Source organism: Cervus canadensis, chromosome 17 (genome assembly GCF_019320065.1).
Source record: "Cervus canadensis isolate Bull #8, Minnesota chromosome 17, ASM1932006v1, whole genome shotgun sequence".
NCBI lineage: Eukaryota > Metazoa > Chordata > Mammalia > Artiodactyla > Cervidae > Cervus > Cervus canadensis.
Genome location: NC_057402.1, coordinates 57,735,980 through 57,758,183, shown reverse-complemented (window position 1 = coordinate 57,758,183; position 22,204 = coordinate 57,735,980). Strand labels below are relative to the sequence as shown.

General features: G+C 40.1%; 1 protein-coding gene across 2 annotated transcripts; it reads right to left on the bottom strand.

The window, feature by feature from the left end:
* Positions 1 to 4,991: 4,991 nt before the first annotated feature.
* Positions 4,992 to 16,943, bottom strand: LOC122455088 (40S ribosomal protein S3-like). Of its 2 annotated transcripts, XM_043489950.1 has the most exons (3): positions 16,923 to 16,943; positions 16,300 to 16,304; positions 4,992 to 5,746 (listed from the first exon to the last, which is right to left on the bottom strand). In XM_043489950.1, exon 3 carries the CDS (start codon positions 5,742 to 5,744, stop codon positions 5,013 to 5,015), a length of 732 nt encoding a protein of 243 aa, XP_043345885.1. In that variant the 5' UTR covers positions 5,745 to 5,746; positions 16,300 to 16,304; positions 16,923 to 16,943; the 3' UTR covers positions 4,992 to 5,012. The 2 variants fall into 2 exon arrangements, with proteins under 2 accessions (XP_043345885.1, XP_043345884.1); XM_043489949.1 differs by lacking the exon at positions 16,300 to 16,304 and having other exon boundaries at positions 4,992 to 5,745; positions 16,923 to 16,937.
* Between the last annotated feature and the right edge of the window lie 5,261 nt (positions 16,944 to 22,204).

The window sequence follows — 22,204 nt, the reverse complement described above, 5'->3', positions numbered from 1 at the left end:
CTTTCACTTTCACCATTTTAAAGAGAATTGAATAAATGTGTTACAGGTCAGTTCTCTTACAAATGAAACAACTCCGGGTTAACCTAAATTAAATTGCCTTGGCCTCCATGGTACCACCGAAGTTCACATAAAAGGTGGAGTTCTGGGTTTAATCCCATGACTCTGGGATCTGTAGAATACTGAACTTCATGCAAATAGTCATTGTATTTATACTGGTGTGCATTGAAACTGATGGAAATTGGACATTTGGTAAATGAGAAGGGAATTGGTAGCCCTAAGGTTTGTAAACTAATGATGCTAGGATAGGGAAATTAGTGTTCATCAGACACAGTGTGAGAGGATAGCAAAAGCTTGGATTTCAAATTTGTGAATATTTTATCTGTAGTAGTAGTTTCTGACCATTATGAACTCTATAAGCTTGGCAGGGGGCGAGGCGGGAGTAAGGTTAATTTTATTAAAAGTAAATCAGTAAGTCTAATCAGTGTTGTCTTGGGTCAAGCCATTTTATCCATTCCCATATGGCTACTGAGAAAAGTCATGTAGTTGGTGTCAATACAAGTATAATTAGTTTCCAGAAAAAAAAATTCTAAGGGGTTTATTAAAGTATAAAGCTTAAAGTATATCCATACAGTAAAATACTGTGCAGTCATAACAAGAAAGGGGAAATAAGCTTCATATACTTTTGTGGTTGATTCTCAGCATGTGTGGTTAAGTAAAAAAAGCAAATTGGTGGAAAGTGTTTATAGCACTTAGATATTGTAGTAACTAAGGAAGATGAATATAAATATACTATATTTACATGTATATATAATATATGTATATATGGTTAGATTGAAACCAAAACCAAAAAAATATATATTACTTAGAGTCAGAGGAGGGATGGAGCAAGGGGAGGAGATAGGAGAGGTAGTTGATCTTCTTTATTATAGTTCTCATTTTGTAGACTTGTAGAAGGAGAGAATCATCTCTAGAGACATTATCAAGGAACAGAAAGAAAGGGACAAAAGTATGAGAAATAGAGCTAATCACATAAAGATGACTTTAATATAATTAATTATTATAATGTAAAATATGACAAACATTAATTATAAATTATATTATATTAATTGTATTTATATAAACACACATTATGTACATTAATTTGTGTTAATTTAATATTCTTAGAGAGTCATGGAAAAGGATACATCCATAAAGTACAACCATCCAAAAATCTGAGAAATTTTAAAATACTTAAAATTTTAAGTAAATAAGTAAATAAATAAATTATTTAAGTAAATAATTTTCTCCTCACAGCTGAGGAGAAATGAATTGAACTCAAAGTTCATTCTGAAACATTTCTATTAGAACACAGTGCAAAAGAATAGAGAGACGCAAGATAAATATAGAAGAAGATTTAAGAAATCTTTGGACATTGTCACTTCTTTAACATGGGGTTCAAAAGGAGCAGCTAAAAACTATTGGGTGGAGGGAGGAAGCACCTGAAGAAGCAGTGAGAGGCTGGCTATTCCCCACAATGAAGAAAAGACAGAGTTGTCCAAGGAAGGGTCTCACTCATTTCCAGGAGAAAACAGGAGGAGGTGATCTATATGTCTATCTTCCATCTATCTGTCCTCTTGCAGACAACAGATAATACAAGACCATCTAAGCTCATGTTTTAGCTGGTTTGGTGGTACTTCACCAGGGCACACAGCCTATAACCTGCCATCTAGCAGAAGCTCAGTCAATGGCTACTGCAGGAAAAGTGCATAAAGCCAGAAGGCTAAGCTCTGGAGACAGTCTCTATTGATTCACAGCTTGCTGTGGGACAGACAGCCTCCTCCCAGTCAGGGGCCATCACAGTGCCAGGGAAGGTACTGCATAGGGGGTCAGGAAGCATGGTTTGGTCTTCCCATTAAATAGCTGTGTGACTTTGGACAAATTTCTAACCCTTGCTAAGCTTGCATTTCCTTTCCTATTAATACAAAGATAGGAGCTGAATTTGATGACCTCCAAAGGCCAGTCTGGCTTTATCCATGCATGTCCAGTGAAGCCCATCCATTCTTCCAGCTGTTATTCTTACGTAAAACTGCTTTAATATGACTCCCATCATGCTTTCTTCCAATTTCAGGGGATTCTTTGCTTGCTTGCTTTACTAGATAATCCATCTTGTTCAAAGCTGACTCTTAGACAAGTGTCAAACATTTTCCTCGAGATTCTGTGTTGACAACAAGTCTTGACCTCATGTAACTTGAGAATTTCTCCAATGGAAGAAGATTTTTGTTTTAAAAAATGCAGTTATTAGTGTGTGATGCTTTTCCAATGCTCAGGAAACTATGTTCCATTGGTTCCCATGCACTAAACTATGCCTTAGGGACCCCTTACCCTTTGGCTATCTTTCCATCTATTTGTGGTTCTAAGTGTAGCGTTGTAATGGCATACTGTCTTCTAGGGCCATATTTCATGTTGATATGATAATACAGCAATAGAGAAAATGATTGAGAGATTGCTTACTGAGCACCTTCTATGTGCCAGACATTTTCATAATGAAAGTCCTTGGCAGCTTGATGAGGTAGGTTTTATTTTTTCTTTAGAGGTGCTGAAATTAAAGGTCGGAATAGGAGGCATTTGGCCAACCAGAATCTCTGCTCCATCCTTCCTCTTCAGAGCTACAAAGTTGCAGTGTGACCTCAAAATGATAATTCCCAGGAGGGGAGCCCTGCACACCGCACCCCCCCCACCCACCCGCCCCCCTCGCCCCAATTCTTAATCTTAGGAAACAGAAAGGCTCTAGACTTAAACAACTTTCTCTTGTACAGAAAGGCTCTAGACTTAAACAACTTTCTCTTGTACTGTTTTTTTTTTTTTACCATGGACTGGTAAGCACATTTCAAATATCTCTTAAAATGTTCCTTTAAAAAATATCAAGATGGCATTTCATGTAACAAGACAAGAATTGCTTTTTTTCAATGAAATCTGCCTAACAATTTCTTTCTAACTTGGAAGCTTAGAGGCAAGACCAGAAGGGTTCCTTGTAAGAAAAACTTTTATAGGATCGGTGCTCTTATCTGTAGTGTTCTATTTTCTGATTGATGGATTGATTTGGGAAGCCCATCCCCCTTCTGTTATTTTAGGAGCTATTGAAATGGTGTGCTTAACTTTCTGCTTTAAGTTTTTTTTAAGTGTAGCCCATGTTTCTTTAACATGATGAATTCTTAGTGTTCTTTTGTTTTTAAATTGGACATTGCCTCTTGACGCTGTGATGAGTGATGCCATTTTGTGGCTGATTAATGTTTCCCGGGCATCTAATAAAGGTCAGAAGCAGGTTAGAGACGGTGCTCAACATCCTCTAAGAAGATCCTCTTAAAGTTTTGTTGATGTTGGTGAAACAGAAGTGGAGACAGGTCAGGTTAAATTTCTTGATTACAGAACGACATTAAAAGAGGTTTTCTAAGTTACCTCACCTTTAATAAAATGAAGTCATCTTATATATTAATATATTAATATTACATCTGGATTTAAACTCATGGAGACCAAGCTTTACTTAACAGTTAAATCAAATTGAATCTCAGATTTTATGAGTGATAAAATGACAATAAAATGGGTCTGGTCAGTAAAGATAATAACTCGATTCAGTACTTTGGATGTAAGTGTTTAAGGTTTCCATGATAAAACTGTAATTTTATACCCCAAAGTGTGTTAATAACATTAAGTGAGGTAATAGGCAAAGTGCACTGACAATGCAATACCCACAGGACCACAGTAATAGAAATAATTTATAATGTATCAGCAATAAAATCTTTAATGTTATCTCAATTCAGGCCAGGCACCATATCTGAGGTTTCAGATTACACATGCCCCTTCCCTCCCCCTGCCACGGACACAAGTGTTAACCTAAAATAATTAAGAAAATGGTTTTCAGAGTGCAGAAATCTTTCACAATTATGGGTATAATGACCATCCTATTAACTACTTCCACCCCAAACCATCTATGTTTGATTGATAGAGCTTGATTCCAAAGTTAGTAAGTAAGCATTTCTAAAAATAATCCTCTGAAGCTTTGTAATATACTTCTTTTATTTCAAACTAAACCCATTTCTAACTTTTAAGTCACATAAAGGAATATATTTTGAGGACAGAGCTGGCTCTTTGTATGACCATAAAATTATTTTATTTTGTAAAATCCTGGATCAACAGTTTTATGGTTCAGAAACTAGTTCCACAAATTGTGCCTTTCTGGAGTCATCCAAAAAGAATGTTTTCCTAATGATCAAAAATTAAACAATTTTATTGGCTGACTTTACTCACTGTAACTTAGAGGAGTATATCAGCTGATAACAACTTGCTCCAGTGTTTGCAGGAAAGTCATGACTAAAGAGCTAATCCATAAACACAGACCATTTCATAGGACACTAGCTTCTTGTAAGGCTTAAAAGTACATTTGCAAATAGATGGGAAAGCTTGAGCTTTAGTTTCTGTAGTTTCACCCCATGTTTTTTGAGTCTGGGCCAAATATTCATCTCATCAACTCTAAAATCTATGGGAGAAGCTGCAGAAATGTCATGCTTAAGTATTCAAACTAACTGTAATAATGATAACAATAATCAGAATAGCCTATATTTATTGAGTTTACTATGAGCTGATTTTAAATGACATTAGAAGCTCAATTGACTTCATAAAAACACTATCATTATCCCAGTGGTGTATGAGAGATAACTCATGAGGAGAAATGTACATTGTTCCACCAAGTCACTCCAGTGCTCTTGCCTGGAGAATCCCAGGGACGGCAGGGCCTGGTGGGCTGCCGTCTATGGGGTCGCACAGAGTCGGACACGACTGAAACGACTTAGCAGCAGCAGCCACCAAATCCTTGGGCAGTAGGTGGGGAATCATAGTGGAGTAAGACTGCCCCACTATGGAGGTCATGTCCTTGGACCACACTCTACATTCTTGGTCATTTTTTTTTTTTCTTTTAAAAAGATTTTATTAAAGGTCTTTGCAGAGCAACATTCAGATCCAGCGGCCAAGGAGACCTATTATGCTGTGGGTACAGGCTGGGGCATGGCAGGCGGCTCTGGCTTCCCACCCTTCTGTTCAGAGATGGGGGTGGCAGGCAGTATTTCATCTTTGGGTTCCACAATGCTCACGTGATCAGGCAGAGGCTTCTTAGGGCCAGTCTTACCAGTTGGGTCCCAAGGCAGCATGATCTTTACCTTGATGCCCAGCACACCCTGTCTGAGCAGCAAATGGCGCACGGCAGTGTCAACATAGTAGTTAACAGGGTCCCCACTGTGGATCATGAGGCCAACCACAAACTTCATGGATTTAGCCCTCTGTCCTCGAAGTTTCCCAGACACCATGACCTCGCAGCCTTTGGCCCCACTCTCCATGATGAACGGCAGCACACCATAGCAGGCCCTCCACACAGCAAGGCCTCTTAGGAGCTTGTAACACAGAGATTCTGCCTGGGCAATAGCACACAGTCCTCTTGTGGCTATCTTTTCAGCATAAAGCACTACACTGCCTTCAGGGAAGCCAACTCTCTTCTGAGCTACAGCAATCAACTCCCGGATCCACTGGCCCTTCTCACCAAGTACATTCTGTGTCCTGGTGGCCAAGGTAATGATTTCTGTCCTGGTTGGTGTAACTTGGACCTCAACTCCAGAGTACCCATCTTCAGCCAGCTCCCGAGTAAGAAACTCGTTCAGTTCAGCTTTGAAGATGCCATCAGCGACAAACTTCCTCTTCTTGGAAATTTGCAAGGCCATCTTGCCGCCGCCAGCTGCTGAAAGGAAAGGGTCCTGGTCATTTTTAAATTCTTTGGATAAATGACTTTAAAGATAAGGCCATCATATCTAAATATCACAGGAATACTTTTCATAGGTAGCACTCAGCAGGAAATTCATAATACTTTGAATATAGTTTGCCTATTGATTATCTAGGAGGAGTAGAATGCATAAGGAGCATATATGGGGGAAGATCTCTAGAAACAGATTTTATCAGCCTTACTGACTCTATGTCCCTATAAAGTTCTTTTAACTTTCAAGGTACCTTGACCTCCAGGTACAACCCAAAAGCTGGGCTGGTGGTCTACAGGAGGGACAGCTGAAACACAAAGTCAGTTGCATAGTTGGTTCAACAATACATCCACTTCCTAGCAAGCATACTCAGGTCATTTTCATCTGCCCCACTTTCACCCACCATGAACCTCAGTTTAAAAAGAGAAAGATCCCACTCATGTATCCCAAATACTGAGTTTCGGTCCAGAGGGCTTTCCTGGAATTTTTTTTTATGTTAATATAAGACTGCAGCTCTACGCTCAACTCTCAGGTTCACTCCTCCAGAGAAATGGAACTCCCTCCTGGGTCCAAGGTCAAGAACTTGCTGCCTGTGGCCAAATGTCTCTAATTGCTGCTTTTGGACTGCTTGCATAAATATTTGCTTATTGACTGAGGAGGTGATGATGATCGTGTATTAACTTCTTTTTCTAATCTGACACTTTTCCTGGTACTATAGCCTGCTGCCCTGGATGAATTTTTCTCTTTAATTTGCTAGATCGTTTTCTGCAAGATGGAGGGATGGGAGAGAGCGAGCTTTTTGACTCCAGTCCCTATAGAGAGGGTGGGCTGAGAGGAGTGCCTAGGAACCTTGGTCAGATGCATTAACTCAAACATGAATCTGCCACTTACTTGCTGAGGGACCCTAGGAAACACTGAATCTGGGTTACTTCTTCCTTAAAACAGGGTTGATCATTCTTATCTCTGAGGCCTGCTTTGAGGTTGATGTGTTTGGTGATTGGCACTTAGTGTGTATCCCCACCCTGGTGCTTCTCATCCTTAACCTCCATGGTTCTTATGGTCTGAAGACACCCACTGGCAGCTGAACTCCCAGGCAGTGTTGCAGATCGAAACCTCTTCACCAGAGAGATGAACGATTCCGAGCTAACTGCAGCCTAGCCCTGGGATTTGGAATCTGGAAGCACAGGATGTGGAAGTTCATGCCATACAACTTGTTCATAAGACTCATCTGAATGCAGTGGTCAACACGGAAAGCCAAAAGGAAAGAAACAAATCATTCACATATATTTTCTCTTTTCAGAATTCTGTGACCTGCACCGAAGCTCCAAGTGTTGGTTAGTAAAAACCCCATGCTGACTATGCAGTGGCCACTTCACATTGATTCAGGCATCAAGGAGACACGTGAGCAAGTTTACAGAGGATGCTGTGTGGTTGCAAAACAGAACATCTCCTGCCGCATGTCAGTTGGATCTGGTTGTTGTCAGTCTTGATCTCATTTATCTTGCCTATAAGTGTACTTATTGAGAAAACCTCACCTGGCAGGCTGGGAGTACTTTCTGTAGCCTCTGAACCATCAGAATTGGAGCAGAAAGCTTATCATCAAACTCAGCATCACCCATTTTTGGGTTTCAGAAACAAACTTGTTAGAGTGGGGCCAAGGTTGAGCTGAAGCCCCCAAGCTACAGCTTAATTCTGTTCTGTCCTGGAGGTCATGTGCCAACTTTGCTTTGGATTCAGTTCTCAAACTTATAGGTCATATGAAATATTTTTTAAATATTTGTGTGTTTCTAGTATACAGCAAAGTGATTCAGTTACATATACATATATATTCTTTTTCATATTCCTTTCTATAATGATTTATTAAAGGGCAGTGAATATAATTCCCTGGTGGCATTAGTGGTAAAGAACCTGCCTCCCAATGCAGAAGACATAAAAGACTCAGGTTTGATCCCCGGGTAGGGAGGATCCCGTGGAGAAAAGCATGACAACCCACTCCAGTATTCTTGCCTGGAGAATTCCAAGGACAGAGGAGCCTGGTGGGCTACAGTCCATGGGGTCGCAAAGAGTCAGACACCACTGAAGCGACAGCACACACATATGTACAGCGTTTCCCAGGTGGCATTAGTGGTAAAGAACCCACGTGCCAATGCAGGCGATGCAGGAGACATGGGTTCGATTCCTGGGTGGGGAAGATCCCCTGGAGGAGGGCATGGCAACCCACTCCCGTATTCTTGCCTGGAGGAGCCTAGCAGGCTATAGTCCATGCAACTGCAAAGAGTTGGACATAATTGAAACGGCTTAGCACCCATACACATATTTAGAAACAAAATCTCTCTGACATCTTATAAACACAATTTGCATTCAATTCTGAAGGTGTATATACCATCCTCACTGCTGCATGGCTGTCTCTGCTGACAGAGAACACAATGCTTGATCTGTCTCTTCAGGTGGCTCAGGCTAGCTCAGAAAAAAAATCATAATCTTATCTCTTCAGAGCCTCGAAAGGTAAAAATAGCCTGGGTGTTTATTGCACCAGGCTTTTAGACCCAGGTGTAAGTGGGGAAAGTGGATTGTCACTTTCCCTGCTGGATAGGATGGCTTCAAAGGAAACAGAAAGGTGTAGATTAAAGGGATTGTGGCCACACTCAGCCTTCTCCAAGAAGGCTTAAAGCCCCCTCGCGAAGGACCTTATCAGGCTGGAAGGGGGATGCAGAAGATAAACTTTAAAAATAAATGCCAAAAAAAGCAAAAAAAAAAAACAAATCCTGATTATCGTCTCTGCCTCCTCTACCTTGTCTGGTCAGCAATGTGTTAAGTGAATTGAAACTAGATCTCGGAGAGACAGTCACAACCTGGTTATCAGTGGCAGTAAATGGAAGATAATAGCCCCACTAGAGAGTTATGAAATGGCTTGTCTTTGAGCTGCCAAAGTGTTTAGTCTTTCTTTTATTATATTCACAGCAGTAATCCGATATGTCCTGACTTCTGTCATCTGTGTGTAATGCTTATCAACTCTGTCAGTGATTCACCCCCTTGTCAGAGACAGTTATTCCTCAAAGTGCCGAGGTTATGACTGAAGCAATATTGTGACTGGAAAGAAAATACAAAAGGTGTACCCATCACAGCAGGCAATCTGGGAGCTGACGTCAAAGTAAAGGAAAACATGGTCGATGAAAGGAGTACATGAGGCGACGTTTTGTTCCCTGCGCCGGGAGGCGCGGCTGGCGTGGCCGAGGTCAGATGGGCAGATGGCCTCCTTCCCGAAGATGCTTGACCTGCTCAGGATGGCGGGACGTGGGGCCTCTGCCCTCACAGCTGTGGAACCGTTTCCACGCTGCATCTCCATTGACAGGGCGCTCGGAATCGGGTTGTGACACGGTCTGCTTGATGAAGAGAGTTGAAGGGAAACAGGCTGGCGCAGAAACTGTTTCATAACAGAGATGAGAGCCCACGACTCCCTGCACCATCCATCCTTATCTTAAGATGTTCACTCACACCTGGGACTTGCTTTAAGCAAGGCTTATCCCCACATCACCCGTGAGAAGGCAGGGGAGTGTGGTGGCAACAGCTGGGGTTTGAGAAGGTGCAGAGTGATCAAGAGAATCGGGGTTTCAAATTTTAAAGAATTAAAAGTGTGGCAGTCAGAATTCATTTTGAACGTTCTTTCTGATCTTGAACAAGCTACCTAATGCCTCTGCCCGAAGTTCTATAAAAGGATAAAATAGTTACCAATAATACCTGTTTGGGGCTTCCCTGGTGGCAGAGCAGTAAAGAATCCGCCTGCCAATGCAGGAGACACACGTTCGATCCCTGGGCGAGGAGTATCCCCTGGAGTAGGAAATGGCAACTCACTCCAGCATTCTTACCTGGAAAATCCCGTGGACAGAGCAGCCTGGTGGGCTACCGTCCATGCGGCTGCAAAGAGTTGAATGCATCTTAGCAACTGAGCATGCGGCAATAGCTGTCGTATGGCTGGAGAATCCAGAGATGATGGCAATAAAGTGCTTGAGTAAAGGCACTTACAGATGTGATATGACAAATAGTGTGTGACTGGAAATAAGACACTGTGTATGTTCTGAGAGTCTCATGTGTTCAGCCCTGACGTAGGCAGAACACTAAGATGTGGGTGTGATACTAACGGCTTGACTTTGATGCTGTGAAAAAGCAGCTCCCTGATAATTCCTGTGAACGCAGGGCAGGCATGCCGGTGCGGTTCTTGCTGATTATATGACTAGAGCACTCTGGGTGAGGAGATTTGGTGGGGACCGAGACAGCAACAGTGATTTCTGTTTTCCTATCAGGGATACCATTTATGCCCAGCCATTGCTTATATTTTGTTTATACTTCCTGGACATTGCCTAACTTTTTATGCTATGCGATTGCATGACTGTTGCAGAATTCGCAGCAAGTTCACAGATAAGGATGAGGTTCAAAATGTTTACAACCAGTGATGCGAGTCCTGTGGTCTATTTAGAGTGGTTGCTGGCTTTATGGGTGGAATCCTGTCTTCTAGGCCTCCTGCTATGCTGGGCAGGAAACCTGCATTGCCAGTGAAAGCTGTGGTCTAGAAATGCGTCCCAGCACCTTGAGCATTGGTCGGGAGCACTTGGGAGCTGAGAAGCAGGCATCTCCTCTAATACAGAGGTATTACACGCTTTAACAACTTGTCTGGCTATACTAGTTCATACCTAATGATTATCAGCCCTGCCTACAGGATGACATCAAACTTTATAGTAGGTAGATTTATATAAGCTTCCATTGTATGTTCTTAACCATCTTTTATTTTCTCTTTTTTTAAGAAGTTATTTGTACATTATTAATGAAAGATTAGTTTTTAGATCATTGTAAGGGTGAAGTCTGGTCACTGTAACATGTTTAGAAAATAGAGATAATTAAAGGGAAAAAAATTGTCTAAACACCTCAACACTCAACAATCACCATTATCTACTTCTTGAAATATTTCTCTGATCCTCGGTATGTACGTGTTTGACCTGTTCTAGATTTCAATGGGAATACACTTCATATTCTATCATCAGACATACATTTCATGGTTGGTTGCAGAAATTCTATAAGCTATCTTGGAATATCAGTATTTTGTGTTAGTAATTAATATTTTTTCTTTTTTTAAATGAAAAAGTATGGAGTTTTACAAAATAACTTTTTGGCATTTGTCAAGATTCCTGCATGGGATTTCTTCTCTAACATAATAAATGTTAACTTGGATCCCTAATTTTGGACCATCTTTACATTTATCTAGTAAGCCCAATTTATGTTTGGTGTACTGATTAGAATTAAACAAGTTTAGAATTTGTATATGGGGAACTTGTGTTGTCTGAGATCAGGGTTGTGTATGCTTTGGGAAAATAAGTAGGGAGTTTTCATTTTTTTTTATGCTCTGGACAAGTTCATAGGGGCATAATCATGATCTGAAGTCTAAGAATTTAAAAGTTTGAAGGGATGCAAAAAAAAAAAAATCTGAATTTGAGTTTTAGAGTTAGAGCCCCAATATTTTCAATTTCTTGTATAGCTATTGGCTTATTCATATTTCTTTTTCTTTTTATCCAAATCTTAACACTTACTTTTCCCCCACAAAACTTTTTGTTAGGTTCGCATTACTTTATTTTTTAGGACAGAATTGCCCATGCTGCTGTTGCGCCTGCTAAGTCACTTCAGTTGTGCCTAACTCTGCGCATTGTCTGCTATTGCAAAATGATCTCAGTAATGGGGTGATTTTCCAGTTCTTATTAATACTATAAGTTATCTCTTTTTACTCACTTTTCTTTGGCTAAGCTATATCCTTTGGTGGGTGTTTTAAAAGGAGAAAACAAGCTATCTCTTGAATTTTCATTAAAAAGGATTTTTTTTCTAGTTCATTTAACGTTATACATTTCCTCTTGTTTTCCTTGGATATCTAGTTGTTTTTAGTAAATATGGTAACCAGATTCTCTGCTTAATTGTTTGTTTATTATTTCTGCTTAATAATGAAAACATTTAGGATATGGAGCTGCATCTGTCTTTAAAAATCTGCTTATTACTCTGAATATTATTATTATTTTCTGACTGCTGTTTTGATTTCCACTGTGATACAGAAATAATTTCTTTTAAGACTACCTTCTAATTTCTAGTGGATGCTGCTTTTACATAAAATTTTGATTAGTTTCTATCTATGTTACTGTGTTCTATGAATGTGACTATTGCACACTATACTTTGGACAATTTGTTAAGGTTTTATTTTTGGAGTGTAAAAATTTTTGTAAATATCCTACTGGTTCTCTGAAAGCAACAACTGGTTCAAACTATCCTTCGTACCACCGTTTTTACTTTTTTTTTTAAATCTTGGTATATGTTATGAGGTCCTGTAAGTAGGGAAGCCAGTTGATTTGTCCTCTTAATGGGTACACTTTTGAGAGTGAAGTGGGGTTGTTAATAATTATTTCTAGACAGCAAGCTAAATTGAGATATGGTGGGCAAAAGGAGACTTAAGTTCACACATTCCATAACCCACATTAAATTCTTTCTGAGATAATATGAAGCATTAATTAAATAAGGAAACCTTGCAGTCATTATTTGTTGTAAGACTTAAATAATATTGAGATAGTATTTGTGATATAATATATGATTGCTTGTAAGTAAACCCTCAGTACTGAAAACAAAAGTCCCTACTTCTTAATTGGCTATTTAGATGAATTTTAATATATCACTGAAAGCAACTTCAAGCCCCTCCAATTGGAAAAGGTATAGTATTAATTAAATAATTAAGGACTTCAATATCTAAGTTTTAGCTGACCAATGTGCAAAATATCTAATTCTCATCTGGTGCATAATAAATAAATGGGACTTTTGGTTTTAAGCAAAAAGTTATATGCAAAAGGTACACCACAGTTAAAATGTATCTTGTTTAGTTGCCAATTCATGTCCTACTCATTGTGACCCCATAGAGTGTAACTGGAGATCAAATTGCCAACATCTGTTGGATCATAGGCAAAGCAAGAGAGTTCCAGAAAAACACCTACTATTACTTTATTGACTACACCAAAGTCTTTGACTGTGTGGAGCACAACAAACTGTGGATAATTCATAAAGAGATGGGAATACCAGACGACCTGACCTGCCTCCGAAGAAATCTGTCTGCAGGTCAAGAAGAAACAGTTAAAAACAGACATGGAACAATAGACTGGTTCAAAATTGGGAAAGGAGTACATCAAGACTGTATATTGTCACCCTGCTTATTTAACTTATATCCAGAGTACATCATGAGAAATGATGGGTTGGATGAAGCACAAGCTGGAATCAAGATTTCTGGGAGAAATATCAATAACCTCAGATATGCAGATGACACCACCCTTATGGCAGAGAGTGAAGAACCAAAGAGCCTCTTGATGAAAGTGAAAGAGGAAAGTGAAAAAGTTGGCTTAAAACTCAACATTCAAAAAAGGAAGTTCATGGCATCTGGTCCCATCACTTCATGGCAAATAGTTGGGGAAACAATGGAAACAGTGAGAGACTTTATATTTTGGGCTCCAAAGTCACTGCAGATGGTGACTGCAGCCATGAAATTAAAAGATGCTTGCTCCTTGGAAGAAAAGCTATGTCTAACTTAGATAGCATAATAAAAAGCAGAGATATTACTTTGCTGGCAAAGGTCCGTCTAGTCAAAGCTATGGTTTTTCCAGTAGTCATGTATGGATGTGACAGCTGGACTATAAAGAAAGCTGAGCACAGAAGAATTGATGCTTTTGAACTGTGGTGTTGGAGAAGACTCTTGAGAGTCCCGTGGACTGCAAGGAGATCCAACCTGTCCATCCTAAAGGAAATCAGTCCTGAATATTCATTGGAAGGACTGATGCTGAGGCTGAAACTCCAACACTTTGGCCACCTGATGCAAAGAACTGACTCATTGGAAAAGACCCTGATGCTGGGGAGGATGGAAGGCAGGAGGAAAAGGGGCCAACAGAGGATGAGATGGTTGGATGGCATCACTGACTCAATGGACTTGAATTTGAGCAAGCTCTGGGTGTTGGTGATGGACAGGGAGGCCTGGCATGCTGCAGTCCATGGGGTGGCAAAGAGTCAGACATGACTGAGTGACTGAACTGAGACTGTAGCCTGCCAGGCTCCTCTGTTTATGGGATTTCCCAGGTAATAATACCGGAGTGGGTTGCCATTTCCTTCTCCAGGGGATCTTCCTCACCCAGGGACTGAACCCACATCTCCTGCTTGGTAGGCATATTCTTTACCACAGAACCACCTGGGAAGCCCAGAACATATTAAGTTTTGGTCATTTTTCTCTTGATATGTGTTAGAATTTTAGAAATGGCTGAATCATGTTTATAAGAGTATTGAATCGAATTTCTTTTTTATATGGTCATAAATGCCAGTTAACATGCTTTTGAAACTTAAAAGAAGATTTATGTTTTAGTTGTAGAAAGCTATGCTCGTTTTCCAGAAAATAAAGTATTTAAATGAGGTTTTAAAAGTATAATTCTCAAATAGTATTAAGCTATTAAATGCAAAACATTACCCTTTAAAAATATAAAATTAAAAAGAGCTGAACAAACATAGATGATGAAATACATAGGAATAAAAATTATTTCAATGCTTAATAGCTTTTGAAATTCAAGCCCATGCAAAAGACAAATTTTAGGAAGAAATGAAATTTCTTTTCTCAACCTTGTGCTTCTCTACAAACTGTTCATTAAATTTGTAAATTATTACCTAATTTATTTAGCACTCAGAAATTTGGCCTTGTTTTGTTCTGTTGAGTTTTCAGGCTAAATTGTTAAAATGTTTTTTAAAAATTCAAAAATTGTAAAGATGTATTAAAAGCTACCTAAATGTCAAACAATTGAACATGAATATAATATATATGTCAACACATTATATTGATATACTCACTTTACACATAGTGAGACACACATTTGTAGTTGTGTATTGTACAGTACTTTCTCTATGCAAAGGCAGAGGCAAAAATTATTTTTCTTTTGGTGGTGGAGATCAATGTGGGTAATTCATTTGCTTGTGAAAAGTAAGGCATGGGCAAAAGGACTACTTCCAGTCATTAATAAAACATCTGAGGTCATATTTCTTAGAGTGGCTTTCAATCTGGTTAGACATTTGAAATGTTGCTGTGTATATATATGGGCATGATATGGAATACTCTTGAGGAGACAGAAAAACTCTTGAAGACATCAGAGCCACAGTTAGCGGACAGCAGGGGTACCTAGTCACTATTTCACTCAGCCCTTTGGTCCTCTCTCAGGAGCCCACCAGGAAACAATGACATTATAACAAGGTTGATAACAAAAATGGTGTCCTAGATTCCTTCGTTCCTGCCCACCTTGCTCCATTCAGCCCCACTTTTCAGTTTCTCCAGCACTGAAATCCCACATCGGCAGCAACACTAACACTGCAGGCTCCCTTCTCCCTGCCTGCTATGATGGACTCAAGGCTTGGGACCGGAAGGTTTCTATGGCAACTGACTAATCCACCAGCGAGAGGTGATGGGGCATCTCAGACTCCAGGAGTTTCTTTTGAAAGACCTTACCACTCTCTTATTCTGAGTCACAGATTAATCATGCAGGGTCACAATTGGTAAAAAGTCATTGCAAACTGGTACAAGAATGCAATATTGGCAAGAGAGGGTTTTGGTGCTTGTAGATGCCCACTGTATCAGCCAGGGTTCTACCAGAGAAACAAACCTATAGATGATAGCTAGAGAGCTAGGTAACTGGATAGGTAGATAAGCAGAGAGGCAAAGACTTTAGTGCAAGAAGTTGACATATTTAATTGTGGAGACTGATGAGGCAAAGCTGTCATCTGCAAGGCAGGACATCCTCAGGCAGGAGCTGATGGATGCTCTGATGATTGAACATAATCTCTTTTACTTAAAATTAGCAGATTATTGGGACTTCCTTGGTGGTTCAGTGGTTAAGAATCTGCCTTCCAATGCAAGGGATGCAGGTTTGATCCCTGGTTGGGGACCTAGGATCCCACGTGCTGTGGAGCCAATAAGACCAGACACCACAACCAGCCAGTCCCTGAGGCACAGGGATGCGTCTCAAGTTCTCGCGGACCTCAGCCAAGACCCGATGCAGCCAAATAAATGCATAATTGTTAGAAATCAGTTGCTTATAGATATTCATCACATCTAAAGGGAGCCTCATAACAATTGTTAAACTCTATTCTATATCCTAGCCAAAATGACCCATAAAATTAGCCATCACACCGACCATAAATATCCTGAGGTCCACTCAATAGAATGTTTTGGGATGGTCATCAGCTCAGGTTGAATATGTATCAGTGGGAGGGGAAAACTGGTAGTTCTTTATTTTATTTTCCTAAGTCAAGTTACTTGTGGCTGTGGAGTCAAGGGCATTGTGCCCGCTTCGTTGATGAAACCATAGGAGCCCATGCAGGCTAGTCACCACCTTGGGTTTTGGACAACAGTGGCTATGCAAACTTCTAGTAGGAGGTATAACAAGCAAAAGTGCACTCTAAGATCTGCTACTTCCGGAGTAACAGGAACAGATCCGTTCCTGTTCCTTGGAGCAGTCCTGGGTTCCTAACATCAACCAGAGCAGTGACTATTTGGGGTCATGGGGGACCTGGGTCATGTGAACTGGTGGCATACACCAGAAGGCTAGAAACCACTTACTTGTAAGGCAGAAACTCCTCATTAGCTGCTGGGCTTACGTTGTTTTGTGAGAGGAATGGATGAAAGAGGAGTAGAGGGACTCAGGCTGCGTTTAACTTTCTGCTTTTGTTATAGCTGATTAAAACTACTCTTTATGAGGCTGTGTGTCTAACCCAAGGACTCTGGAGTCAGATAGACTGACTCAGCACCCTGACATCACCACTTCACCAGACAGTGATCTCAGCACAGTGGTCTGGATCATGGGGAGCAGGAATGCGCTAACTTGAAGGCAGTTGTGAGGAAGGTGAGTAAGTACATGGAAAGCCTGTTACTTGTGTAGAATAGTGTTGGATATGTGGCAGGTGTGTGCTCAGTCAATCAAGTGGTGCCTAGTATTGATTCTAGTGGTGAAATGGCTGGAAGAAGGACCTCGGTCCTTGTCATCTTTGAAGAAAGAGTTCAGCAAAGAAACCAAGATTGTGAAAAAGAGACACTGTTAGAAGCAAAGGATGTGTGGAAGAGCACACGAGTGAACTTGGTGTGAATTGCCCACAGTATGGGTGGCTTGGGGGGCTTCTATGGGTGCAGTTTTCTAGGTTGTCTCTGGCCAATCATCTCGAAGGGTCATCAGAGAAGCAGTTGGGGCTGCTCTCCCTGGGGCCTATCTACCTCCTACCTCAGCATCACTGATGCTATGGTTGATGCTTCCCTATGCAGGCACCGCACAAGCTTCAACCTGTTAAAGCTTCACGATACACTTATGGGATCTTCGGCATCAAAGTGAGGATCATAGAGAATATGAGCTTTCCCACAACATCAGAGGTATGAGTGGAATCACTTGAATGCAGATAACTTCAAAGCTGATCATCTGAATTGCTGTGCTGGTTTTCTGACAGAGAATTGAAACCTCAGGAATAAACTGTACATTTCTGATCGATAGAAAAAGCCTCTAAGACGCAATTTTCAGTCCCTTGTTTCTGTCTAGCATCATTTAGATTCAGTCTTTGTCTATCTCATAATCTTTAACAGTCTGTGCTCAGAGACCAGGAGGGTCATTCATTGGTGACAGAGTCCAGTGTCATTTATTATTGCATCTCCAGTGCTATCAAGATATCAATGAATTCAAATGTGCACAAGCTTTCATTTTTATGGTAAATCAGAATTTTAATAAAGCTATCATAAATATGATCTTTATCTGGTAGTACATAGCTTGTTTTGATCCTATTGACAGGGAGAAACAGAGAAGTCCACGATCTTGTGAAGAAAGAAAGATGAGGGCACAGTCTTAATGGAAGAGTGACAGAGGAATCCATCTGGAAACTGCAGATTTTCAAGCAGACTCCTTGTTCTTCAAAAGCTGCAGTAATGGAATAACCAATATATGCAAGTGACAGAAATCTGAGATGCTAATGCCTGGGTAGCTGAAACTCCAAAGAAGCTCAGGGACAAGAGTATAGGGTAAGGATGAACAATACAGTCAGTCCCCTGGCTGTCTCTCTGATTCTGTTCCATTCAGAGCTAGAAAATGGGGCAGCTGCTTACACTGTAATGTCCTCAGCATTTCCAAGGAAAATGTCAACACTGCCAATTTCTCTTCCACATCTGTACTCTTTGTGAAGAGCTCTGGAGTCAACTTGCGGACAGTGACTGATGATGAAGGGGAAAGATCTCCTGGAGAGTGAAAAAGCCGGCTTAAAACTCAACATTCAAAAAACTAAGATCATGGCATCCAGTCCCATCACTTCATGGCAAATAGATGGGAGAAAATAGAAGTAGTGAGAGACTTTATTTTCTTGGGCTCCAAAATAACTGCAGATGGTGACTACAGCTATAAAATTAAAAGACACTTGCTCCTTGGAAGAAAAGCTATGACCAACCTAGACAGCATATTAAAAAGCAGAGACATTACTTTGCTGACAAAGGTCCATCACATCAAAACTATGGTTTTTCCAGTAGTCATGAGTGGATATGACAGCTGGACCATAAAAAAAGCTGAGCACTGAAGAACTGATGCTTTTGAACTGTGGTATTGGAGAAGACTCTTGAGAGTCCCTTGGACTGCGAGGTGATCCAAAGAGTCCAACCTAAAAGAAATGAGTCCTGAATATTCATTGGAAGGACTGATGCTGAAACTGAAACTCCAATACTTTGGCCACCTGATGCGTATAGCTGACTCCTTGGAAAAGACCCTGATACTGGGCAAGATGGAAGGCAGGAGGAGAAGGGGCCAACAGAGGATGAGATGGTTGGATGGCATCACCAACTTGATGGACATGATTTTGAGCAAGCTCTGGGAGTTGGTGATGGACAGGGAAGCCTGGCATGCTGCAGTTCATGGGGTCACAAAGAGTCAGAGACGATTCAGCGACTGAACTGAACTGAACCGAAGGGAAAATGACTTGAATGTTCCCAGAAGGATAAAATGAAGAAGCTGAAGGTGTGAATGGCTTTGAGATTAGTTTGAAATCATGTTGCGATGGGTGCCTTGTTCCTTTGTCTTTAGGGGATCCAGGAAACAGGTTGGAAGGTAAAAACACACTCGTTACTCTTCCCGTGAAAAGAGAGGAGTACTCTACAAAGGAGCAACTGGAAAAATTGATAGTGATTCTAAGATCCAGAACTAATTTTTGGAGAGAATCAATACAAATTCCCTAAGAACAGTCACATAAAGCCTCTGTCTGCTTTTTTCCTCACACAAAGTTATTATGACAGCCATAATACAGATAGATTTCAGTAAGGTACACACATGCCTTCTCCATAAATACCTATAAACAAAGAAGACAACATGTATGGATGTCACAGCAGTCAAGAGACTGAATTATTGCATCATAAGTTGTTGAATGCTGAATTGAGGTCAAACTGAAATGTGATTGCTAGTGGTATGTTACAAGAATCTATGCCAAGCTCCCCCTATGCTATTCAACACTAGATGAAACTGTTAAAAAACAAACAAACAAACAAACAGCTGGAGAAATCAAAACTGCAGAGTTCACATGTTAGGAAAAGTTATAAAGCATTTCATAACTTGACCAACTAACCCACAAACTAAGTAAAATTAGACAAAATTTCATAGGTATCAATGCAGTAACCAAAACTTGGACTCCCCGCCCCCACCCCGAATCCACAGCACAAGCCCAAGAAGGAGATGGAGTGATTGTATAGAATCCTAATTAAGTGACCCTAGATTCATGCATAAGAAGGCCAGGCAGTGATCTGCATGCCAGACTTCTGATTTGGACTTGAGCTGTTTCAACATGTATAGAATCTATTGTAAGTAATGAGAGAACTGCTTAGAGTCATGAACTATTTCTATCACATCAAGAACCTGGAGTCTGTTTTTTACATTTTACATACCCTGGAATCTGATGGATCAGGACTTTAGTCCTAACTATTTACTTCTATGTTTTCTTGGGCAAACTACTCAATTTCTCTTTGTTTGTATCTGTAAAATGAAATTAAGAAGATATCACCCATAATGTCCTTATGAATACAGTAAATATGTTAAAAAATTACACATCATAAAGACCCAATGAATTTTAGCTAAAGTACAATTCAAAATAGTATTGTTTCCTCTAACATTTCCAAGTTGGCATGGAGTGGGAGGGCAGAGCAGGGTCCCAGAGAGGATCCAGAGGCACTTTGAGGTCCACACGTGCTCTCTTCCACGGTCACTCTCCACGGTCACCCTCTCCCTCACACCCACTCTTTCATCTGCACCTCTGTGAACAGAGAGAAACAAAAACCAAGAAGTTGATCTAGATCTGGATGTGAGACAAATATTCAATAGTATGTGACCAGAAATACGTCACTGGAACCAGAATTTTGTGACGACATTCAGAGCCATTTCTCTGAAACTGAAAGTGATTGACCTTCATGGACTGGGGATTAGGTCCCTGGGATGGGATCCTGATTTGGGTTCACCAATCACTCACCTTGTTCCTTTTTCAAGCCTTTCTCCTCTCTCTTATGTATGATACTTGTGTCTCTAAGGACACAAGAAGGTATCCTGAAAACTAAAATCTTCATGGAAAGTTCTTCAGGCCACTAAGAGGAAGATACTCACTATTCAACAGAGTTGTTCAAGAGTGGAATCAGCCACCTCTAACGTAGTGATTTCCCAGTTGCTAGATGTGTGCAAACAGGCTGTATAACATCTCACTTCAGGTGTTACAAGGGAGCATGGGCACTAACACCTAAATATCTTTCCAGATGGAATTCCATGTTTGTAGTTACATGAGTTAGCCTTGTGCTATTTGCATTGATTCATGTCTTAGCTTTCTAAAATTTCAATTGATGGACTATTCTTTAATGATTTATTCAATACTGGTATATATTTTTTAATATTTTGCAACTAACTATAATGTTTTCACTAGTTGAGGGATCATATACTTTGAAACAAATTCATATATACAACCCACAAGTAGGTAGATCATTGATTACCACAACACTTAACAAAACCATCATTAAATTTTTGGTCCACCATAAGTTTTTTTTTATTAAATCACAAAATCATGTCATTTCATCACTGCTTATATCAACATGCATCTGTTTAAATGTTTTTTTTTGTTGCACACTGTGGCCTGATGGATCTTAGTTTCAAAAACAGGAATAGAACCCATGCCCTCTGCAGTAGAAATGCAGAGTCTTAACCACTGGACTGCCAGGGAAGTCCCACATCTGTCTTTTACAAAAAAGAAATTTTTTTTAGGTAACCATTCTCCATGACTATAATCTTAAAAAATTCATTACAGTATTTATTGCAGTATTATTGTATAATAAGTTATATTATTATTACAGTGCTCAAACTACCACACAATTGCACACATCTCACATACTAGTAAAGTAATGCTAAAAATTCTCCAAGCCAGGCTTCAACTGTATGTGAACCGTGAACTTCCAAATGTTAAAGCTGGATTTAGAAAAGGCAGAGGAACCAGAGATCAAATTGCCAACATCCATTGGATCATTGAAAAAGCAAGAGAGTTCCAGAAAAGCATGGACCTCTGCTTTATTGACTATGCCAAAGCCTTTGACTGTGTGGACCACAACAAACTGGAAAATTCTTCAAAAGATGGGAATGCCAGACCACCTGACATGCCTCTTGAGAAACCTGTATGCAGGTCAGGAAGCAACAGTTAAAACTGGACATGCAACAACAGACTGGTTCCAAATAGGGAAAGGAGGATGTCAAGGCTGTATGTTGTCACCCTGCTTATTTAACTTATATGCAGAGTACATCATAAGAAATGCTGGGCTGGATGAAGCACAAGCTAGAATCAAGATTGCTGGGAGAAATATCAATAACCAAAGATATGCAGATGATACCACCCTTATGGCAGAAAGTGAAGAAGAACTAAACAGCCTCTTGATGAAAGTGAAAAAGGAGGGTAAAAAAGTTAGCTTAAAACTCATCATTCAGAAAACTAAGATCATGGCATCTGGTCCCATCACTTCATGGCAAATAGATGGGGAAATAGTGGAAAGAGTGACGGACTTTATTTTTGGGGGGCTCCAAAATCACTGCAGTTGGTGACTGCAACCATAAAATTAAAAGACGCTTGCTCCTTGGAAGGAAAGTAATTATGACCAACCTAGACAGCATATTAAAGACCAGAGACTTTGCCAACAAAGGTCCATCTACTCAAGGCCATGGTTTTTCCCCATATATTTCCCACGAAGTGATGGGACCAGATGCCATGATCTTAGTTTTCTTTTTTAAAAATTTATTTATTTATTTATTTTTTTTTTCCATTTATTTTTATTAGTTGGAGGCTAATCACTTTACAGTATTGTAGTG